Raw genomic sequence first — 24,390 nt, forward strand, 5'->3', positions numbered from 1 at the left:
AAACATATTTTTGAAAGATCTTAAAAGCATGTCTAATTTCTTTTTTTGTAATCGTGCCAGCTGAGCAGGATGGTTTCCTGAAGCCTCATGACTTTCTTAGGACTTTCTTAGACAATACTGGAGCCAAAGTATGTGTAATATTTTGCACTTTGATATTTTACAATAATAAAAAAAATGTTTTATTTATTTTATTATAACATAGGCCTATTTCTACTTGGAGGTTTTTCTTGCATTCCGCAAGAGAAGTTTCAGTATATTTTTATTAAACAATGCAGGCAGCTTCTTCAATTCACCACAAGGTTGCAGTAGTTTGCCATTGTTAACAGACTCTTAGTCATCAGTTCAGACTTCAGACAGCTGTCCTAAACTGGATTTAATCGTGCAGGTCAGTTCATGACACTCGATTTAACCTTTAACCCACCTTTACCCAGACTATGCCGAATATTTTAACGAAATGCCATCCGTTCTCTTTGAGTGTTGTCAGTATAGGCTTACGTTAAGTGATCATGAAATACCTTTACTTTCCTTTATTATTAGTGCAGATGCTTGGGCCAAATCACCCTGGAAGTTATATCTGCACAAAATATTCTAATTAGAGATTAAAACATGTTCCAGGTTCTGTTTGTGTGTGCACCTCAACAAAATTTAGAGTCAGTATTATAAATATCTTATATAGTAAAACCTCCTTTTAGGATAAAGGTTATTCATAAACTAGCTACTATAGTTTGAGGTTTGTTCGTATTTTATTAATTAAATATTAAATGTGTCAAAAATGGGTTACATAAGAAATTGTCTTGGCTATATTTGGCTAAATTTTACTGGACAAAAATCCTTAAGGAGACAAAATCTTTAATCATTCTGTTTGGTTTAGATATATCATGGAATATAATAAAAATGTTCAGTTTTGCTTAATGGCACAGTGAATTTTATTAACATTAGAAGATTCATGTGGCATTTATCTAATATGCTTAAAATCAAATTTAATTAAACAAAACCTTTTACAAAATGGAAGTCTGTTTCAGTAGTAATTCTGTTGTAATATATCTTAGCCATATGTGGTAATCTTTATTTAGAAGGGTGTTTTTGTGTTTGTTTTCCTGTGGTATGTTAGGTATGACCTTTAAATGTTGATTTAAGACTGGTTTCACAGATATATTTTTTTCTTTCTTTTTTTCTCTCCATGATTTGAATGGAATTCCAGCTGGCCAATGACTTTCCTGATGTAGCATTGCTTTTACTGTATGTTGCAAATGATTTGTTATTATTTAAGCTCTTTTAGAAAAAAAAAAATGGAAACATATTAATGCATAACAACACCTAATAAAAGCAAGGCCTACTTCATGACTTCAGCTTCATAAAGCTGTTTTACATCAAGCTATAAGGGCAGTGTCACACTTCCACAGCCGTCAGTAGGACAAGCGGACACACTGAGTGTGTTTGTGTTGGTTGGAAATAGATCCTGCATGTCTCGATCAGTCATCTCCCTCTGATCTGAGAGGATGAGAAACACCTTATGAAAATATTGTTTATCTGACAGTAAAAACAGCAGTAAGGCTTGTTGTTCCCCTTTTCTCTGCCTCATAATCCAAACAAAAGAACCTCTGTCATAACACAACTGCTGAGCACTCTTCAAAACAGAAAGAGAGAGAGATTGAGCGTGTATGTGTACAGAAAAAAAAAACATAGCCAGGATGTTCGTATTTTAGTTGGCACATGCTTTGCTCACTTGTCTGCTCTTTTTTTCTTTTGCTCTTTCCTTTTTCTGCTTTGTCTTTTTAGTAGAATTTATATATATGTATATATATATATATAATATATATATATATATATATATATATATATAATTTTGGCTCTTGATGAATCTTGACTTTGTCTATGCCTCCGAAAAATTGTGCACCAGGAAAAAGGTGCTCTTACGTAAGTCACATTACAAAAAAACAATGATGCCAATGCCATTTGACTCGCAGAAGCAAATGCACGAGGTTCAGCGAAGCATTTGCAGGTTTGAGCAAGAATCAGGTGTCCGTGCAAATCTGTGGTGCAACGCTACAGGTTTCACAACAGACCCCAGGGCATTAGAAGAGTGCCAAGTGAATAAAACGTGATTGCAGTACTTGCACTGGATAGGCTGCCAGACTCCACAAAGTCTCTGTCATGATTTAGTCACAATTATACTGGTGCCATTGCAGCAAAATTACACCTAGAGGTTCAAAGGCTAAACTGATAGTTGTAAAGGTGTGCTTTTTATAACCACCCTATGAGTCATTCTTTGTTATGCACAATGCTGGTGCATGAACAAACTTGAAGGTTTTATCAAGAGAGAGAGAGAGAGAGAGTAAATGTTTGCATGGTGCCTCAAAGAATGTTTTTGAAGTCAAAGTTATTTCATATTCTGATGTTTTCTGCCCTATCAAAGGCCTTTAGAACCCTATTATACACAATAGTCTTATGTGTTGAACAGTGAAAGCCTGCATGCTAATTTACAGTGAGCCTAAATAGTGGTGAAATGACACATAAGGAGATTTTTTTAACTGCAGTGTCACAAGCTTTTCTGGTCTCTGGCATTCAGCAAACCAGCCCTGTAACTGACTCCGGTAACCACGGCGTAAAATTTGGAGTGAAACCATTTATGACCAGTAACAGAATTCTCTTAGAGATTGAGACATAATGTTCCGAAGCCACTGTCTTCTGGGTAACCGCTGAGCAGCTAAACAAATGCAGTCATGTAATTGTTTACTTCCCATTTACTCCCATTACAGGCAGTTCTGAGGCTGCATTTATAATACAGCTAATTGAGCTTGGGGGATGGGAGTTCTGGTAAATATTTGGCAATTCCTCTTTATGTCAGGAACATAAAGTCATATTTGTCTGAGGAAGCTGCTGTTATTCTGCCTTTTTAATCGTGGAGTGTTCACATTTGCTGTGGTGAGATTTTGGAGCAGCTCTCAGGAAAGTCGTCAGTGTAATGATCCGCAGCAAATGGTAGTGACAAGGTGAGGAAATGAGAAGTGGTTGTGTTTGGAAACTATGGCTGATTGACAGCTGTGACGACTATGGCTGATTCTAGCCTCTCTCAACTTTTTCCTTACTTTCCATATGAATGTTCCCACGGAAGTGAGGGAATCCCTGCCCAGGACAGAAGGTTTCTGTCTACACAGAGATGCCACATATCCCTGCCTTTTTTCCTGTGTGTTCGTGCATCATCCTTGTTGACTCATCCATCTCTACTAAATGCGCTGCCTTTTCCAGATTAGCAGGTTATTCCATGCAGTTATTCATCTAAAGACTTACGCTAGAATGCTAAAACTTGTGCCGTGCTGGAAAAAGGTGAGTGAACTAGCCAGCCATAAATTTTTCATACTGGCCATGAAACAGTTCATTCAGATTTTGTTTTTTACATTTTATATATTATAAAATTATCAATAAATGAATAATAATGTTTAATATTTTTAAATATTATTATGAAATAATATCAAATAATTTTATTTGTATATTTATGCATTTATATATTTATCTGGAATATTGTTTCCATAATTTTATTTTGATATATATATATATATATATATATATATATATATATATATATATATATATATATATATATATATATATTATATTATTATTATTATTATTATTATTATTATTATTATTATTATTATTTAATAGCTCAGGTCATTGTGATGCCTGCAAAATCATATAGGAGATTTTGTCAGTAAAAATGCACCTCTTAGAATAAGAACAAAAATATGATTATTATATTATATTTTATTTATTTATTTAATTATTTTGGTGGCTTAATGTTATGAATATTCCACATATGTGTTATGACAAGAAATATAAAATATCAAAATGTTTGCTTTGGAAATTAATTTAAATGATGAAAAGTGATAGTAATGTACAGTAATGACATGAATACAAATAATGTTACAAAAGATTTACATTTACTAACCCAAACTGAACATTTACATACATTTACATTTATTCATTTGGCAGACGCTTTTATCCAAAGCGACTTACAATCACAGACCTTTGGAATGGTAGTGTGTAAGCAAAACCATAAATTTAATACAATTAATAAACATAGAAAACAGACAGCATATGTTTCTATTACATTCATAACATTAGCAAGGACAGGAAATTGTAATAATTATTTCAATATAAAATTGTCACTTGTTCTAGAAGTTCTGTTCAAATAAACCTGAAAAAAAAAATCCTGTCACAAAAAACATGAAGCAGTACAACTGTTTTCAACACTGACAATAATAAGAAATGTTTCTTGAGCAGCATTTTAGAATGCATCATGTTACACTGAAGACTGGAGTAATGGCTTTGCATCACAGGAATAAATTTCATTTTAATTTATAGAAGGCAGTTATTTTCAATTGTAATAGTATTTTACAATATTACAGTTTTATTGCATTTCTGTTCAAATAAATGCAGCCTTGAAAGAAGTGACTTCTTTCAAAAACTTTTAAATGATAGTGTACATGATATATTACGTTCCAATTCCTTGTAAAGTTGCAGACTTATAAACTTTATCATAGTCATTTATCTCACATTTGCCACACAGTCGAGTGTTAATTTTGAACCCCCCTTATGCCCATCCAGTCAATCTCAAAATACAGTACATGCTGAACAACATGTAGCTATCATTTGCCATGAGGCATAATGCCTATGCAAGAGGACAGATATGGATTTGGAAATGTCAGATATGCCTGTTCAGCTGTGATGGACCATAAGGCCATTCTAGAATGTCTGGGAATAGTGACGCTAAGCCTGATCTGGCCAGCGATCCCGATGGAAGTGATTGAGGAACATCTGCAGTCATTCTTCTGTGGAATGAGCTAAGGAGCTTCATCCCACTCAGGTCAGTGGATGTGTGTGTGCGTGTGCGAGGGCGGGAGGCAAGGGTTCAAGGGTCGCTAGCACAGTTCTGTTTGGTGTTTTTTTATGCTATTGTGTCTTAGGTCTCTAATGTACCATTGGAAAAGGGAGTTCGGAATGCTGTTTTCCATCAACACTGGAGAGAATGTGAAGAGTGAAAATGCGACAGCTGTGTGCAAAGGGGAGCGAGATTTGGAGAAATTTGCAAGTGTCTGATCTGTAGAGTAGACAAGCAGACTACATTTGTGTGTGAGAGAGTGCGCGTACACGTGTGTATCGTGTGTGTGCGTGTGCATTAAAAATGAGAGCTTCCAAGAGCATGGGAAAATGAGAGCAGCCAGTTCATATTAGTGAGCCCCCAGGAAAAGAGTGAGGGGGAAGAGCAATTCGCTCTGAAAGTTTTGGAATGGCTGTCCGCCCGCGCACAAATTGCCTTGCCACCTTTGAGACATGTATGCATACCATAAACTAACAAAAAAAAGAAATGCCTTGAGACTTTCAAAGTCAAACAGAACCTTCTTACATCCCTACCACCCACACAAGCACAGCTCCGCAGATTGCAGGAGTTCCGGTTGGGTTACGTGAACTTCTAACTTGGATTACGTGATGATTTTTTTTTTTTTTTTTTTTTTGAGTAGTTATGGACAGGGTTTAAAATGATCATTCCATGGCTTTTCATGGCTCATGAATTCCTGTCAACCTGACTGGTGTATTGTTACAATATTCAACCTTCATATTAATACATTCATGTAGCCTACATATACAGTGTCAGAAATCAAGCAAAAATGCCCCAGAAATATAATGGAATTTTAAAATTATTTTATGTAGCATTTAATATATTTCATAATATTTGATTCTTTGCCATGCTATCTAGTTATTGATTTAGTATGAGTTTTGTGCTGATGCAGTATTTACTGTTAATATTGTGATTTTAAGAGTACCACCAATAATTAAATGTTATATATATATATATATATATATATATATATATATATATATATATATATATATATATATATATATATATATATATATATATATATATCAGTTGTTAAATACAAATACCATTTTTTGGTAACACTTTAGTTTAGGGACCAATTATTAACATTGGCTATTTATTAGTACTTGTAAAGCGCATATTCTGCATGACCATATTCTACATCCCTAATCATACTTAATAAACTCAACAACTACCTTACTAACTATTAATAAGCAGCAAATTAGTAGTTTATTGAAGCAAAAGTCGTAGTTTGTTTCTACACTGAAATAAAAAAAAACTAAACACTAAATATTTTTAAGGTAAGTGGTTGAAAAATTTTTTTTTAGCTACAGTTAAAAAGAACAAATGTTGAAAGTTAGTTAACTAAATTAGTTTATTTAAATGTAGCTAAAATAAATTGATTGCAACCACTTAACCACCTTAAAATATACTTAAAAAATACTTTTTTCAGTGAAGCAAGAATTGGATATTAAAGTAAAGTGTGACCCTTTTTTAAATAAATGATACTACATATTATTCATATAAATTTTTTCAATTGTATTTAATAATATGTAATGACTATATATGTGTGTGTGTGTGTGTGTGTGTGTGTGTGTGTGTGTGTGTGTGTGTGTGTGTGTGTGTGTGTGTGTGTGTGTGTGACCCTAGACCACAAAACTAGACCACAATGCATATTACTAATCAGAAATTAAGTTTTGATATATTTACGGTAGGAAATTTACGAAATATCTTAATGGAATGTGATCTTTACTTAACATCCTAATGATTTATGGCATAAAAGAAAAATCGATAATTATCACCCATACAATGTATTGTTGTCTATTGCTACAAATATTCCCGTGTGACTTGAAACTGGTTTTGTGGTCCAGGGTCACATATATATAAATTAAATCATTACAGTAAATCTAAATAATACAACTATAATTACTGGCTTAAAATGAATTATGAAAGAATTTAATAATATTCAATATCTCATGATTTAATATTGAATTATACAGAAACTACTCGCTCACAATTGCTTTACTCAACAACTGCACACATTCCCACAGAAAAACTTTTTTTTTTTCTTTTTTTTTATACAAGCTACATCTGGTCTGTGTTATTTGAGGTTGAGTGGCTGCAGGGAAGAATCTGAGGGAGCTTCTCTGCTGCCCTGTGGCAGGGTCACTGACCAGTAGCGTCCATTTCTCTTAAATATGCACATATCTCCTCACAATACACATCTAACCTGTTTTTGCCAGAGACACCTGCCACATCTGTTTTCCGTCAACAAAAAGCGGGTGGAAAAAGAAATTGTTTGTGGCATTACACAAATGTTTAAACCTTTAATATGCGTTAACACCTTTCACCTTTGCTGCATGTTTGTGTGTGTGTGTGTGTGTGTGTGTGTGTGTGTGTGTGTGTGTGTGTGTGTGTGTGTGTGTGTGTGAGTGAATGAAAACATTATGAGAACCCATTAGCTTCAATTATCTGTTGTCATGGAAGCTTAGGCTGCCGCCAATCATCATATGGATTACCCATTAATAGAACTCAGATATTTGAGACAATAAACGTTTTTTTTTTTTTTTAAACTAGAAGCATGGACTGCTTGAACAAAACTTTTATGAGTCTGCTCAAGCATGACACATCTTGGGAAATTACTCTTATTTGCTTGACATTTGCTTGCCATTTGCTAGTCTATTGTGCATGATTGTGCACTTTAAACTGTCATGTGCTTGCTGCTCTTTTGTCAAAAACACTTTATCACTTAACACCTATGTGTTGACACAGACTGCCCTCTACAATGGCTAAACCCAAAAATAGTCCTATATAATTGATGTTTAAAAGCTTTAATTATAACAAATGAGATCTGCAAAACATTCAGACAAACTGAAGAATGAATGTAAAGTCATCAGTAATTTTTAATACACCTGTGTTGCATATAGGCCTGTCCATCATGATATAGGCAATATAGGCAATTGAATGTGAACCAGAAAGTTTTTTTGTTTTCGTTTGACAGGAAAGCTGTTTAAAAGGGGATAAAACATACTTTATCCAACAAAGAGTTACTGAAAGCACTCAGTTATGAAATATAATGGGGATTTGGCATAAACTCGCCTTTCACCTCAAACTAATCTAATATCTGAATCACTAGCATTAATCATTTATGTGTGCTGCAGGTAAGAACGGGATAGTGACTGGGCTGTTTACAGAAGGAGGAGGTCTCCCGTTCTCCCTGTTCTACATTTGATAAGTAGTCATTGAGGAAATCTATCAGGTTTATGGCATATGTGTGTGTGTGTGTGTGTGTGTGTGTGTGTGTGTGTTTGCGAGACACTGGATAGTAAATCAATAAATAATTCTTGTTTTGATTTTCTGTAGCTTTGCATAGTGTGTGTAGGCATTTTTTTTTTCTTAAGAACACTCAAGAGGGTCTTAGCCTTAGTTTTATATTTGCATAAACATTAACAGATAAAATGGTGACTTAGTAGAGTGTACTTTGAGCAAAAAATCTATAGAAATCAATGCAGAGTGCTGGTTGAATAATTATTAATGGAGTTTTGTATGAAAAATGACGTCATCTACTAACCTCAACAAACTGCAAAACATATCAATGGTACTGACATCATACAGTTTTTTTTTTTTTTGGTGGGCAGTCACTATATGAGGTAAGTTGTTACTATGGGAACAGCATATTAGGGACTTTTAGCTACTTTTATAAAGATTATTTTTTTGTTAAACCAATTGGAAGACACTGTCTCAAGAATGAAAATGTCTTCTATCTATCTATCTATCTATCTATCTATCTATCTATCTATCTATCTATCTATCTATCTATCTATCTATCTATCTACAAAGTTACCTTTATGAAACTACTTTTATGAGACATGTGCCTCCAAACCTGAAACCTTAAAGCTATATCTCTTATGACAACTATCCCCAGGTTTCTTCATAATTCATTTAATGTGAACGGTTCTGAATGTTCATTAAGAGTCTCATTTCACTCTAGTTTTTTCTCCTGTTGACTTCATTTGTCAATCAAATCATCTATAAATAATCTGTTCCTATATGACATTGATGGTTCTTGAATATCATCCTGCCCAGTCCTACACAGACCACTAACTTAATAAACAAAGGGTCAGAATTAACAAAGCAGTCACTACATGTGAATGTGTTTCCGCGATGACACAATCAAACAACTGAGGCTCTGAAGCGTTCCCATGCTAACTGCTTTAGCCGCAGCTGTTTTAGTACATCAGCTCATGAGATTGCCTCTCAGTGTCATGGAGAAACTTGCTGTACTTCATGGTTCACCATCTGCCATTTTGTTTTCCTCACGCTGAGGTGTGAGAGTACCGAGAGACTGAATCACGGACACGGACCCTGCAGGCCACTGAATCACCCTCTTTTTAGCACATAGATGCGTATCAGCGTCCAAGCTGTCTTCTGGAAGCTTAAGTTTGTCTTCAGCTATGGCAAACAAATGTCAAGAGCAGCCATGAGCAACACACAACCCCCTCAGGAGCAGCACTGTTGATGTTTAAGAGAGGAAAGTACCCATTTGAAACCACTGTCCATTAAGGTATTAAGAACATGATTAGAACCATAAGCTCAAGCTCCCATGTGTTCATTCAATGCTTATTATGTTTCCACAGTGTGTTGGGAACAGGTCCTCCTGTCTGTGTGGGTGGTCTGTAAAGCTACACTGGAAAAATTGCAGCAAAAGCAGCATGTTGTATCGGCCCGCAGCCAGAAGCCCAGATGTGACATTAATTGTTTGTAATCTGCTCAATGAGCCAGTAGTCACTTTTCACACTCAGTAACTATAGGGTAGACTTTGTAAGTTAAACAATAAAACCTTATATTTAAGTTCAATAAAGAGGAACAGGAAATGTAATGTTTTTAAAGTAATTCAACCAGAAGTTACATGACCTCTACTGGTTTCGTGAAAAGACAGACTGTGGGCTGCGGATCCAAAATCCACTTCTGCACCTGTCAAGGATGAATTAAACAGAAATATGTCTTATCAGAATGATGCGTTTGTTTCAAATATAGGCTATTTTGTCTGATTAATCTATTCATTTATTAATTTACACTACTTACAAATGAGGAATATCACAAGGAATTTGTTGTAAGAGCCAGAAAGGAAAAGAACAAAAGGTTTTTGTCACTTGAGAGACGAGCCAGTCTTTGGTGAAATTGCATTTGTCACAAAACCGTCTACAGTTTTAGTAGCTTAAAGGAAAGGAATATTCGCCATTCTACCACATGAGGGCTTTTTGGGATATCACTGTTCTAAACCCCACGTTTTAACATCCCAGGTATGTTTCAGATGTTTAGCAACTGACACCCAGAAAAAAAGCTGTTATATATACAGATCAAGTGCTCCGTTCATCCAGTCAATGACACTGACACTTTTAATATGCAAATAGGAACGTTAACCCAGGGTTTAGGAATGCACCATTTATGAATAGCCTACCCATGATTAAAAGTTAACCCTGGGCAAATTTTGAGCAGTGTGAAATGTGAATCAAGATAACCCAGGATTCCATTTAACTGGGTCATAGAATAACCCTGTTAACTATTTCAAGTGTGAAAAGCCCATGGTTTGAATTGCATTTGTGTTACTGGCCAAATACGAAGTTTTATACTTGCCAAAGTCAGTTTTTACTCAAAATTTGTGCTTTGGCAAGCGTTAACTCTGAACCCTGACTATAATTCTATTATTACAGAGTGCTGCAGAGATGACTAATTTTGCATAGGTCAAAACACAGAAACGTTTGCATTTTCGGTTCTCAATGTCCTGAAGTCCGTGGTTGTTTTAAAAGGGCTTAGTGCTTAAATAAATGCATTAAATAAGTCATGGTTAACACAAGTTCAACATATTTTCATGTTTTTTCTATGACATAAAATACATCAGTACAACTTCTATGTGATTTTTTTTAAAGCTTTAACTGAGCTCTTGAAAACTCAGACTTTCAAGGTAAATGTTTTTTTTTTTTTTTTTTTTTTTTTTTTAAAGAAAGACTGAAAGAGTTGTTGGAATATTAATGGTGGTGATGGAGAAGTCATGCAACCATGCTGTAGTTTGTTTATAGTCTACGGTTAGAATTTACTTCAGGCGACTGGATTTAGGCTTCAAAATTCATTAAAGTTGTGTTCATTTGTGAAGATTATCATGATAAATAAAACATGCAAGAACTTTTGTTGGTCTCAGAGCTTATTTTCTGCAATCCAAAAGTCAATGGAAAAACATACCATCTTTTATTGAAGAAACCAGAATGATATTCACTTACAGGTTGTCCTGCAAAAATACATTATCACTACAGCACTCTATTAATTTGACCACAAAAATTTAATTCTGTAATTTAGATTTCCTTTTGAACATTTAACCCGACCATCCAGCTGCATGATTAGTGCTTGAGGGAAGCGGTAAAAATTGGGTGATATGTGTCGTGCTGTAAATCAGACATTTTTGCCCAGAAACTGACACCTTGACTGCTTGAACTTTGTTGGCTTATATAAAGGCCCATATAATTGTTACTTTGGCTTTGCTGGTCTAAAAAGTAAAGCTAACAAGCCTTTGACTTGTCCCAATTCACATAACTACAAAGCTATCAAGTCTTAGAGTTGGAATAGATTAGGCTAACCCGATTATAACTGGTCTTTCTTTCTGACACTGTCCATATCATAACATGTACAAATCTGTGAGAAATAAAGCTGTTTCCTTCGTCTTTGGCACTTTTGTTTGTTTACAGCAACGGGAGACTCATTTGTATTGATCTGGCTGGGACAGGTTATGAGAAAGTGCAGAAAGGGCTGAAAGTGAAGAAAAAACTAGGGGCCCTATGCATTAGAGAAATAATGTTCACCCTGGGGGTTTAAAACCTCCATGTAGGCTACGGAAAGGGGGAGGTAGGAGAGGAAGAAAGAGTGGACTAGAGAAGGGGACATGTAGGAGTAACAATTCTCAGGAGGAATCTTAAAGAACCTCCTGATTGGGTCCAGTGGAGCTTCCATTGTTTGCCTGTCTTTGACATCTGAAGTTCATTATGTCCAGGGGCTGAGGTTTTGTCAGAGGAATCAAACGAAGAACATATGTAGTAGAGAGGGAGAAATTCCCCTTCTCTTTAAAAGCAATGAAAGCATTTATTTTCCTTTGCGGTGTTTCCTGATCTCATATCAAAAGCTGTATTGTTTCTTTGCTCACAGGGGTCCCCAACGTTTTGGCAGCTTGTAATTCGGTTGCACCCCAAGAAACCAGCGATGCCTCTTAAAACAAACATTGCGTTCACCTAGTGTCCATCCGTGCTGATCGTTTCTGAACATAACAGATTGTTGCTATTCCACATACTGGTTGAGAATCAGATAAAAAGGGGCATCATACTAATTCCAGAACTATTGTAAAGAGGTTTGATATGATTGCTAAGACATTTTCAGTATTCACAGTGGACTCTGGTCCGGATCTACAAGCCTATGAGAAGAGAAATCATCCATTCCAGAAGTGATACCATTAAGATTCCAGTGATAAGATTGATTTTTAAAAGCTGTAAACTAAAGTTTGAGATGTTTGTGGGATCTGTCTTGTACATGAGCTGCACACTATGTCCATATTAAAAATAGAAATCTTCTTGAATTACGAGACTAAATTCTACTATCAAATTACATTTAAAGTCCTAAATGAGCACTTATATTTTATATGAGTAAATAATATTGTTTGTACTCTTTGAATATCACCAATTCTATGATATGAATGTTGGTAACGCATTTTGGTTACTGTTGACTTCCATTCTATTCCATCTCATTCTCAAAACAGACATTTCACAAAATATCTTTTAAGGTCATACAGGTTTGAAACTACATGAAGGTGAATAAATGATGACACAATTGGCATTTTTGGGGTGAACTATCACTTCCTTGCTTAATGTTTTTGTTGGGCAAAATGTACAATTTTAAATGGGTTGCGCTAGGCAATAAAAAATAACATTGAGGCATTGTACTAACGTCACTCTCATTCTTGACATATGTTGACATAAAAAGGAATTCCCATTAATTTTCTTTTTCAGAGCTTTAGGGTTTGTTTGAGTTGTGGAAATTGTTTCTTTACGATGTCAACCATCAGATAAGAGCCATTCAAACTCAGTGGCATAGGTCCAAGTGATCTTTGAAACTTAACTTTCTGCTTTGATGATAGTTTTATCTTTACTCCTTTGTAGCATTTCTTTTCTTGGACCTTAGAAACATCAACAAATAGAAATGGTATAGTGAGTCAACAGGAGCCCTTAGGAATACACCAATGTAAACTGTAGAAAGGTAGTGTATCTGCTTTGAGAGAGGTTGATTAATGATCGTTCTGTGTATTTTATTTTTGTAGTGTTGTCATTAATTCTGTAGAAACTGAACACAGAAAAAAATGTGAGAGAGGTTTGTAAAAAGCATTAAAAATTCTAAAATTGATTTTATTGTTTCATTTCAAAAAAAGCATTTTGTCAAGAGGACAACCAATTTAGAAATATAATCTGAGAATCTACAAAATAAGTGAAATGTAAAAAAAAAAAAAAATCTAAAAACAACAAAAAGTCACACAGCCACAATCCAGAGCACTATGATCCTTTTCCGGAAAAAAAGGAAGGAAAAAGAACAGAGCAACAAAATGAATCAAAATAATATTTACAGTACAATAAAATGTCATAGTATTTACATTAAGGCATTTCAATTACACAAAACTTGTCAAATTCCACTTCACAAAGCCAATGCAATAAATACATCGGTTTTACAAGAAAGAACCAGCTGATGCTTTAACCCTCTCTTAAATGTATGAAAGGCAGCCAAATTGCAGTAATGGTGAAATAATGGTATCCTGCTGAATTTTTATTGTGTCTTTTCATGAACAAAAAATTTAAGCATGTTCTGCTGATAAAAAACAATCATGAAAAGGCACTTTAAGATGAAATGTGTTCAAAAGAACAGTCACTGTGGTCTCGTACATTCATATGAGCTTATGCATCAATGACAGTAGGAAAACAAATGCTCGGCATGCTTCTGTGTAGATAAAGGAGACTGTACAAATCACACAGCTGTCTAAAGCCCTTTTCCACCTCTCATTGCTTTTGCTATACCATTGTTTAATAATTCATGAAATAATTGCTGTTCAGTAGCAGCACATTATCATCCAAAGCTAAAAAGAGGGAATTGCTTCTGTACCTGAAACCCCGGTATGAGCAGTAACTATTCCAGTGATATATATATTAAAAGCATTTATCATACATAGATATTCATCTTTTCCAGTCTAATTCAAGTGCAAAGTAAAATGGGAGTTGTGTCTTAGTGCTTTGCAGATGTACAAGAACGAATCCATTCATTTCATAAGGTTTAAAAACATTTCATCTTCCAATTAGAGGACGAGAGCCGAGTCTCATGTACAAACACAGCTTATTTGTATTAAAGTCAAAATGAGATGAGGGTCCTAACGGAAATGTGTTTTATACATCCTAACTAGAGAGGAATAAGGAAACTAGATTTCGTGGTAATATCAAAAGCTTTTCAGTTTACAGTCGACAGCTCTCGACAGGTCAGAGAGAGAAGATTACCCTAAACATTATAAGGTTCGTCGTGGTGTAGAGAAAGATACAAGTCGTTTTGTTATCACTTCAAGTGCATAATAATAATAATAAGTATCTGTGGATTTTGCAGTTAGTGTGTATTGGTGTCTAATTCTGGTGCCTCTTCATATGCAGGGCGAGATGATCGGAGCGAGAGAAGCTGCGGCTGCACACGGCGCACTGGAAGGGTTTGGCTCCCGTGTGTTTCCTGAAGTGACGCGTCAGCTCATCGGAACGAGCAAAGCGCCAGTCGCAGCCCTCCCACGTGCACCTATACGGCTTCTCACCTGAACACAGAACACAATGAACACCACATTTGGTTAGGTACATAAAGTCACGAACACAACACGGAAGAAACTATCATTCATGGTTAAAAGAAAACAGGTTTCTGTTCACTAATATATTAGTAATACTAAATGAGTAATCTGTGTGGGTAGGGTTTCTCTGTCATCACTATAGTAACCATAACAAACACATACCGAGAGGTGTGGAGGACATAAACTTCACTTAACTCAATCTCTGTGATTAAAGTATTTCAGTATTTTGGTATGTTTGTGGAAGCTGACAAGACTCAACTCATAGTCGGCCATAAATAGTAGCACAATGTTTGCCTTTCTAGAACTCGGGTTTAGAATGTGTTTGTTTTTTTTTTTTAAGATGATAAGGTTGTTTTTCTTTTCTCTACCAAAAATCTAATTGGTTTGATATTGCTTTTGGAAAATCCTTATAGCTCAGCACATGCATTAAAAGAGGTATTCATATAGTCGATGGCAGATAATAAAAATGCAAATCTTACATTTAGACGTCTCTAGAATGATTATGAATAATGTGAATTCATTTTGTATCTTTAAAGGGACAGTTCACCATTGCATCATTTACTCAGTCTCTAAGAGAGTTTCTTTCTTCTGTTGAACGCAAAAGAAGATATTTTTAAGAATGTTGGTAACCAAACAGTTGCTGGTAGCAAGTGACTTCCAAAAAAATACTATGGAAGTCAATGGCTACCGGCAACTGTTTGGTTACCTAAACTCATATAAGTTTGGAACAACTTGAGCGTTTCTCACCCTCATGTCATTTCAAACCTGAGTTGAGTTTCTTTATTCTGTGGAACACAAAATATATTTTGAAGAATGTTTAACTATTTTTGCCAATACAATGAAAGTCAATGGGGTCCAAAACAACATTTGACCACAATGACTTTAACTGTATGGACAAAAACAAAAAACTTCTTTGTGTCATTAAAGTGAACAAAAAAATGGATCGACTTCTGTCAGCTTGTTGAACAAACACCTTATTTGGATAATCTACCATATGATGGCTGAAGCAGCAGTGAGCGTCCAGCGGGCAAGACGCTAATCAGATCAAAGTAAACGGAATTCTACAAAACTTAAGACAAAAAAAATCTAATTATCATAGAAGACAATGCTAGCATCCAATATTTTTAACTGTTGGAGAAAACTGGTTAATTTTAATCTTTTTTGCACTATATTTTCATCTTCCGAGTTTAAAATCTATATCGTGTTGATGTCACAATTTTTGATGTGGCAATGGATTTTAGTACATCGATGACACGTCTGTGTCTATTAACTTATTCATGAGACTGCGTGTTCTTATCCTATGAGAAGACGCTTCGCTTAATTATTCACAACAGCATGTGTTAATTTGCTATGACAGACGTTTCAGACTGTGAGATGACATTGCGCACATTAATTGACAGAAACGTTCATGGATCGAAGAAGAGTGTTTGTTTTTGATTTTTAATAAGAGTTCGGCACAATCCAAATGACCCTTGACCCTTTAAAGGCAAAAACAAAACAATAGATAATCAGGTATCCATATTAGAATTTGTAGCAGAGGGTGATCCTCTAAAAATGGCAGCGGCGCCCCAGCTTGCAACGCAGCGTGACGTAGCTTCACATTCTCTATTGGCTTTTAAATAATAGAATATGGACTATAAAGAGTGATACTGTAAGTTAAGCTGTTTCAACCTCATGCAGTAGGTGTGGTGCTCAAAAACAATTAAGCAGCTAAACGTCAAAACATGTGGCTGTCTTGAGCTTTAACGTTTGTGAGGAGAGCCCTGAACAGGAATCCTGTAATGACTTGTTTGGGTATCTCATCTTGTGCGTTTGTCTGCCTGAGGCTCCTCTCTTCTCTCCAAGGACTGGTTGGATTGGGTTTTATCTTCATTGGTTATCTGGACATGGTGTGGATTTTCTTAGTCAAATAAATTAGAGGTGATGTTTATCTGTTTAGTAATCATACCTGTTAAAGATAACAGGATAGTTGTTGATGATGGTTAAATACTACTTAATATTATTAATAAATTAATAGTTCCTAAAATTGCTAAATGAGTGATAATGAGTGTTAAATCTACACTACCATTTTTTGTAATTTTTTTTGAAGAAATGAAAACTATTCAGCGAGGATGTTTTACATTAAAAGAGACCAAACTGAAGTTTGTGGTCCAAAACATCAAGATTTACAACAATTTAAGATCTGTGCTCAAACACTGGAACAGTTAACAGGTTAAAAAATCTTAAAATAATGTAGTTCAAATGATTTAGTGAGCTTTGTATAAATATTTTACGATTTAGGATTTTTGTGCATTTATTTTAAGCAATTTTGTGTATCTTGGTTACCAAAAATGTTGGCATCATTAAATTGACCCAACCTGTTTTCTAGGAGAAAAATAAATAAATTACTTCTTACAAATGTATTACAAACTAAATGCCATAATGAATTTCAAACAAGCACTTGCATTGTGTATAAATCTCACCTTGACAAGCTGTTTATTCAAATAGAGCAACACTGTCAAAAGTCTAAATCATGCCATGTCAAGTCTTTCAGAAAAGAGTGGGTGTTGTTATCTTATCGTAATAGTGCTTTACAACCAGTATGAGCCTGTAATTAGACTCAAGAATTGGTGACATAAATCTATACCTTCAAAATGAAAATTATCTGATAAGTACAGTAGTTTAGCAGTTGATTAAGTTCACAAACCAAAGGCCACATTTCGGAATGTATTGATATTCCCTCCTCTGGGTCAAATGAGGTCTGCTCTTCTGTTTACTTCCATTTAGATACTAAATCTATATCTTCAAATATATTTTTATAGAGACTGAAAATGTTTTTCTACTGGTAATTTCAAATGCTGCCTAGAGGTCATTCAAATACTGGACGTTATGAATTGATATAGAAAAAGGAAGTAGAATAGGCTGTTCCTGCTGATGTATTTGGGCCTGGTTTTGGTGCAGTCTCATATTAGGAAGCGATGCAGGATAGCTTTCAGGCAGCGTGCAAGAATGAACGCATGTGCATGCCAACAACGCACTTCTGCCCAGCAACATGACAGTAAAGTGCCAAAATAGGAGGCCAGCTTTATCCAACATAAATAAAACCATTTTTAATTGGGGAACTCTTACCAGTGTGTGTCCTCAAGTGAGCTTTCAGGTGGGACGACTTGGTGTAAACTTTCTTACAACCTAAAAAAAGAGAACAGCTATTGTTACTCACAACAGTAAGCATTTGCATGTTCAAAAAAAGTTGGGAAGCTGTTCAAAATGTAAAAAATATCTGTAAATTATTAAATATTCAAATGATAGATTTAAAGTATTAAAAATTACATTTTTATATTTGATACATAAACAGCATGACGAGAGTGCTTATATTTTTTGAGAGATAAAAGCTGTGAGAACAATTATTAAATATTTAAATGATAAACTAAGTATTTAAAACAATGCTATTATTATGTTTGATGCGTAATCTTTTGAGAGATATAAAATGCTGAAAGGCTACTGATAAAAAAATAGTAAAATAATCATAAATTATTAAACAATACAAACTATATTTAATATTAATAAAATGCAGATAATATGCTTGATGCATAAACAGAATGATATTGGTTTAATCTGTTCACAGATAAAAAGCTGTAAGGCTTTTGATAGCAAGAAATAATTGTTAAAATAACATTAAAATTATTACACATTTCAGTAATAAATTATAAAACAAAATGTCTGATGCATTAAAAGCAGGACAAGAGAGTGTTTTTTATTTTTATTTTTTTAGTCACCAACACAAAATCAGTTGGTTCACTCATCGCCACAGTCACATATAAGAGCATCCTGTTATTTGCTTTCAGTATGCTTTCTTTTCCAATTAGGAATCCAAAGCCCATCTCAAGTCGTTAGCTGTAAAACCCCACTCAGTGAAGTAAAGCAGTGATGGGTTCTTAATTGCGATGTTCGTCGCTTCAGACATGCAACTTCTTAGCGTAAATGCACTATTAATGGCACTGTGAGGCTTGTCTGTTTTACAATTTGCCCAGTCAATTTGATGCAACAGGATTCAATAACAATCAGCCTGACGTCAACTCTTTGGCATTCATTTTGAGCGCTGGTTAAAAGGCTTTGGCCGTCTCTGAATTATTTAACAGTGGATTCAAGTGTGTGAGTAAGAAAGTGCAGTAGAAAGCAACACAGTGCTTCAGAAAACACCACAGCATCTTGTCAATTTGGCTACATCACGATTTTGACATATTGCTCCAGTTCAATTTAAAATATTAGTTTGTACCTGGAAAATCACAGTGGTGTATCCGTCTTTTCTCGAGGTCTGGGTTTGTTCTTCGGTTGTAACGGACAGGCATGGACCCAATGGTGGCGGGAGCTCGTGTCGAGGTGGGTGTTGGGTGACTGGGTGCAGGGACAGCCATTTTGGAGGCGATAGTGGCGGCATAAGATGGTGGTGGTGTCAGATTGTGAAGCATTTCCTTCTGTCTGTCAGGACTGCCAGGTTCTGAAGTAGGAGGCGAGGGGGGAAGATACGGCATTTTGAGCTGCGAGTGGGCCTGACCCTGAGGATGCACAAAGTGGCCCGGGCCGAGAGGGTAGCTGGACATGCCACAGTACGTCTTGGCAGCAGTCTGTTGGGTCGCTAAGTGCAGGTCGTGGAAAGTAGCCATCTGTGAGGGCACAGAGTGAGCGTGAGGGTGGGAGTGCGAGTCGGCTTGATGCGGGACGTCCAGCTCTGAGCTGAGGAGCTGGAAAAGTGGCCCATCCTGCGGGATGTCAAAGCCTTGCATCTCCTGCTTGACAAAGACCCCCGAGTTATCGTCCATGGCATTGATTTCAGATCCCGAAGTGGAATTCGAGTTAAAGATGCTGGTGAAATTGGGCAGCGCAGATGAAACGGGGCCGGTCGAGCTCACCGAACACTCGGGATGAGAGAAAGGCGCCACTACAGGTTCAGTTTTGATCTGGCTGGGGGCCGAAGGCCGTGCTGGCCGGCACATCCCCGTTCTTAAATAAGCGATGTCGGGGAGGAAGACATTCATGTTAATGCTGTAGGGGGACCCGTGGTCGTCCCCGAAAAACTGGTCCATTTCAGAGAAGCTCTCTCGTCTTGACTTCTTTGGGTCGGGGAGAGCCACAGGTTGTGGAGACAGATATTTATCCATCTCTAGTTTAGCCTAGAGAGCAGAAGAGAGAGGCATACAATTGTAAATGCAGTTGTTAAGGCCATTAAAGGCAAACAAGATAAACAGATTTCAGAATAATAACGGCTGGAATAGTGCACACGCTGCTTCTGTCAGCAAAGCTGGCAGGATCTCCTGGGACTGTTTGTGTTTGCCGAGCACAAACACAGTACATCAAATTTTAGAAAAGCTTGCAAGAATGCAAATATTCACTTACTGTTACAACAATGGCCAACATGCCTGCTTACTCAGCTAAAATAATATATGGACTACCAAACACAGCAGACACTTAATTTAGCTTACACTATAAATATATTTTGCATAAAATATATATATATATATTCCCCAGTACACTTGTGCTATGCAATTATTTGCTAATCTGTGTTCTAAAATATATATATAAGGGATAAAAAAAAAAAAAAAAGCAGATTTATTCTTCATATGAACAAGCATGCTGGAGCAGGTAAAACTAAATATATCATATACATCTAGCGATAAACCGATTTATTGGCCAGGCTGAGTAATTAGGAGATAATTCCTTTGTTTCCTCTTAAATTGAGGACGCTTTGGACAACTTGAAATCTTGAATACTGATGACTTTTCAAACTATATTATGGGTAATGGTAAGTCAATAGTAATAGTAATAATGGTAGAAGTCAACTAACCTTGAATGTACAGTATAAAAAAAGGAAATAAAGTTTTTGTAAAAAGAAAGAAAATGCAAGTTTTAGCAAAGGTAAAACTAAATATATACATCTAGTGATACACCGATATATCGGCCAGGCTAAGTAAATGACCGATATTTGGCCATTTTGAAGTAACTGATAATCATTCCTGCTGAACAATTAACAGACAGGTCTTTAAATCTTATTAACTAATAATGAATTTCTAAATCTATATTATATATTTATTTATATAAAATTGATCTAATTTTGCTGTCATCGAATGTATTATGTTTACAGTATATTTGCACTACCAACATGAATGTCTGAGTGAAAGTATGATTTTCTGATTAAAATCAGAATTTGAGGATTTAACAGCTGATCTGCGATTGTGTATATACTGAGAGCATGAATTGTTTGTTGCTGTATGTAGCAGTCAGAGGTAAAGCATTTATCAAGTCTTCTTCGATATGTCTCTGCTACATTCCACCTTAGACTGTAAAACAGCGCTCATACCACAAGCTCAAAACAGACTTGCTGACAGGTGGAAAGCATGCTGGAGAGATTGCTCAGCCTTTCCAAATAAATGCCTCCCAATTATCATAAAACCGTAATCTGCAGAACATAGTAAATCAAGACTCATTCATTACTTCCTGAGAGTAACATCTATGGAGTCATTAGAGGAATAAACATGAGGGGAAATAAAAACACTCACACACGTACATGCTTACAGACACTCGGAATACCAGAGCTCTTTAAGTGCTCTTTACGCGGCTGCTACACATAGCTATTTCTGGATTTAGATCTTCCAGCTGTTAGCTGGACATGTATCTCTTTCACAAGTTTTCAGATTGAGGCTCGGCGTTGCTGGGAAGTTTCAGGAGCGCGAGATCAGCGAGCGTGGGTGAGGAGAGGGAGTCAGTTGTTGATGGTTCGGTAGCCAAGAAACCAACTGCAAGCAACTGACAGGAGTCTGTGCGCTCCCCGACCCAGCCCAGACTCTCCCCTGCGTTACAGCCACGGGGAAATCCCAAAAACATCACCAAATCCTTCTGAAATACACGAGTGATTTTTCATTGGAGAACGCTTTGGACTACTTCAAATTTTGAGCAGTGGTGATTCTTCATATTATGCTACCCTATGTGTTATGGTAATGACATTTATGTAGGCTACTTGTTTATTTACTTAGGCTACTGTTTGTTTGCATTTGGAGATTTGGATAATAACTGATGTAGCGAACACAAATTACAGATTAACTTTGAATTTCTAATAAAAAATTAATCTAGGCTAAATTTAGATTCACAAATAAGAACCTTCTTTGGTAATAACACCTAGAAGAACTCAATGCAAATCATGATGTTAATTTATCATCTTTCATTTTTAAACTGACCTGGTGTAATTGATAGCCTAGATAAATTAATGAATAAATAAATTAGTTATGATGGAAATTAGCGATTGTTATAAAAATACAAGCAGATTATTTGTTAAAATTGGCCTGTATAACCAATACACTGAAATACGTTCTTATGACAAAGTGTAAAGTAGAGTTGTCCTGAATTTAACACTTTTTGTACATTTATTGAAAATCGTAAAGTATAATTCTGGAAGGGGGGCAAAATCACACATTTCCAAGCATCTGATAATGTAACATTTTAGTAATTTTTAGAAATTAAAACGACAAACAGTTAAGGAAAGGCTAAGGAAACACAATTAAAAGTTACATTTATTTTAAACTAGATTACAATTCAATTAAATTAGAAATTAAAGAATGGCACATGGCTTGATGCATTTGATGGGGCATGATGCTGATGGGACTGCAGGCGTGTAGCCTGCCGCATCATCCACAACGGCCCACCTTTCACAAGACTGCATGCATGCATTTGATCTTTAATGCATCCGGTGATACAGTCACATCTCGAGCAAAACGAAAACGCAAAGCTCCATTCAAAGAACTGATAAAAAACAATTACCTGAGAATAGTCGTTTGATAAGATCCTTTCCGTGTCGGGATTCTTGGTTTCAAATGAAAACAGAGAGGAGTCCTCCTGAAAGCCGTCGGATAGTGAGGGTTTGAGAAGCGAGAGAAAGTCATCTTGTCCCGGTGCGAGCGAGGCGCTCATCGTAAGAAGCGTAGCGGCCATAAAGCCGTGGATGTGACGGAGAGAGGGTCCGCAAGATGTGTTTTGATAGACGTTGAGGAAGGGGAGCTGAGTGTTTGGTGCATGGAATGACACCCGTGCTTGTATGTGCGCACGCTTTCGGTAGTAATGTCCCGGTTCGTTTCGCTTCGCTCCGTTCCCGGAGCTCCGGGATATATGTGCATAATCGCTGAAGGGCGGGGCCTCGGGCTGACAGGCACTGAGAAAGTGACTACACGGCTACACCTTTACTACTGCTCTTACTGTAACAGCGCAACAAACCCGTCAAAACACTGAGTTAAATCTGTCCACCCCTTTACGCATTTCTTTTAGCATTTAAATAATCACAGCAGTGCAGCATGTGCTACTTAATAAAATCACAACTGACTATAAACAGAAATACACTAATTTGTTCGAACTGTATTCATTATTTTTATAGGTTAATTCTAAGTGCATTTTATGATATAACATTCTTTATTTTATACAATACAGAAAAAGTGTGTTTGTCAAAATAACTAGCTACAGCAGAGAAGTAAATAGCCAATCACGAATCGTAAAAACAGATATTTTTCAGTGAACGATTGAATGACTCTTGTGAGTCGGTTCTTTTAAATGAACCAACATACAGCGTGGCAAGGGTTGTCCGATTCGCGACTCTTTTAGTGAATCAATAACACCTATGAATCTCTTATTGGATTAATGTATGTTAGTCACTTACAGAACGCAAATATTATGTTATACGTAAATGACGTGATAGGCTAAACATTATGACAACTGATGAAATCAGTGGCATTTTTAAATTAATGCACGTTTCACATTTAGGGCTACATTTGTTTAGTAGGCTATTTTTATGAGTAGGCCTACATAGGACAACATATATCTTTTTTTTGTCGCCTCTAAAAATGTTATACACGTTTTGCAGTAACATTAATTTCACTTACTATTATTATTATTATTATATCTGATTTGTTATCCGTTTTGTTCATCTGAAATCTCATCATCTGGCAACCTACTGCCAAGAGCAGTAAATATCCTACAATCAGTTTTTCCCCCCTCCCAAATGTTTATTCATCGAAAGCACTAAAATAACAGTTCATGGAAACGTTAAAGAACGGAATCCTCAAATCCCTTACGATTCTCATCCCTAATAACTAGATACAGCTGCTACCAAGTTTTAAATACGTGTCTGTCAGCACGTCTGCGTTTACTGTTTAGCTGTAAAATAAGGCTTATTTACAAACGATAAACGATCCCAATGGAAAATAAATGTTTACCATAATTTCACATTTAAAAGTAACACAACACGACAAATAAAAATATCCACCCCAAGCAGACTGAATCAATTAAATGAATCAATAAAATGCAGCTCACTGCTACCGCTGTTCTTGTTGGGACATTCGAGCCTGTGGCGCGTAACATTAAGATGACACAAATAAGCGCGCGATGCGGCTGCGATTAAGGTATGCGCGCGCTCCTCTATTTTTATCAACAGCGTGTCTCGCGTCTTACGAATCAAAACGGAAGGATCCAGATCTTATTACCATCAAATGATACATTCAGATATTTTGATATCTCTACAGGGAGAAGATAAAAATGCTTATATTCCGATACTGTAAAGCTACTTGTTGCTTATACAGTTTGAAATAGACAT

General features: G+C 35.9%; 1 protein-coding gene across 1 annotated transcript; it reads right to left on the reverse strand.

Annotated features, from left to right (window-relative positions):
* Positions 1-13,302: 13,302 nt before the first annotated feature.
* klf5a (Kruppel-like factor 5a) lies at positions 13,303-24,272 on the reverse strand. Its single transcript, XM_019084620.2, has 4 exons — positions 22,572-24,272; positions 19,039-19,933; positions 17,892-17,951; positions 13,303-14,753 (listed from the first exon to the last, which is right to left on the reverse strand). The coding sequence occupies exons 1-4, from the start codon at positions 22,740-22,742 to the stop codon at positions 14,575-14,577; spliced, it is 1,305 nt and encodes a 434-aa protein (XP_018940165.2). The 5' UTR covers positions 22,743-24,272; the 3' UTR covers positions 13,303-14,574.
* Between the last annotated feature and the right edge of the window lie 118 nt (positions 24,273-24,390).

The sequence above is a fragment of the Cyprinus carpio genome, chromosome B1, assembly GCF_018340385.1.
Source record: "Cyprinus carpio isolate SPL01 chromosome B1, ASM1834038v1, whole genome shotgun sequence".
NCBI classification, from domain to species: Eukaryota; Metazoa; Chordata; class Actinopteri; order Cypriniformes; family Cyprinidae; genus Cyprinus; species Cyprinus carpio.

Coding starts and splice junctions, on each gene's coding strand:
- klf5a (XM_019084620.2), bottom strand. CDS start 22,742: ATGGCCGCTACGCTTCTTACGATGAGCGCCTCGCTCGCACCGGGACAA. Junction 19,934..22,571: donor TATCAAACGACTATTCTCAG/GTAATTGTTTTT, acceptor TCTGCTCTCTAG/GCTAAACTAGAGATGGATAA. Junction 14,754..17,891: donor TCACTTGAGGACACACACTG/GTAAGAGTTCCC, acceptor TTCTGTGTTCAG/GTGAGAAGCCGTATAGGTGC.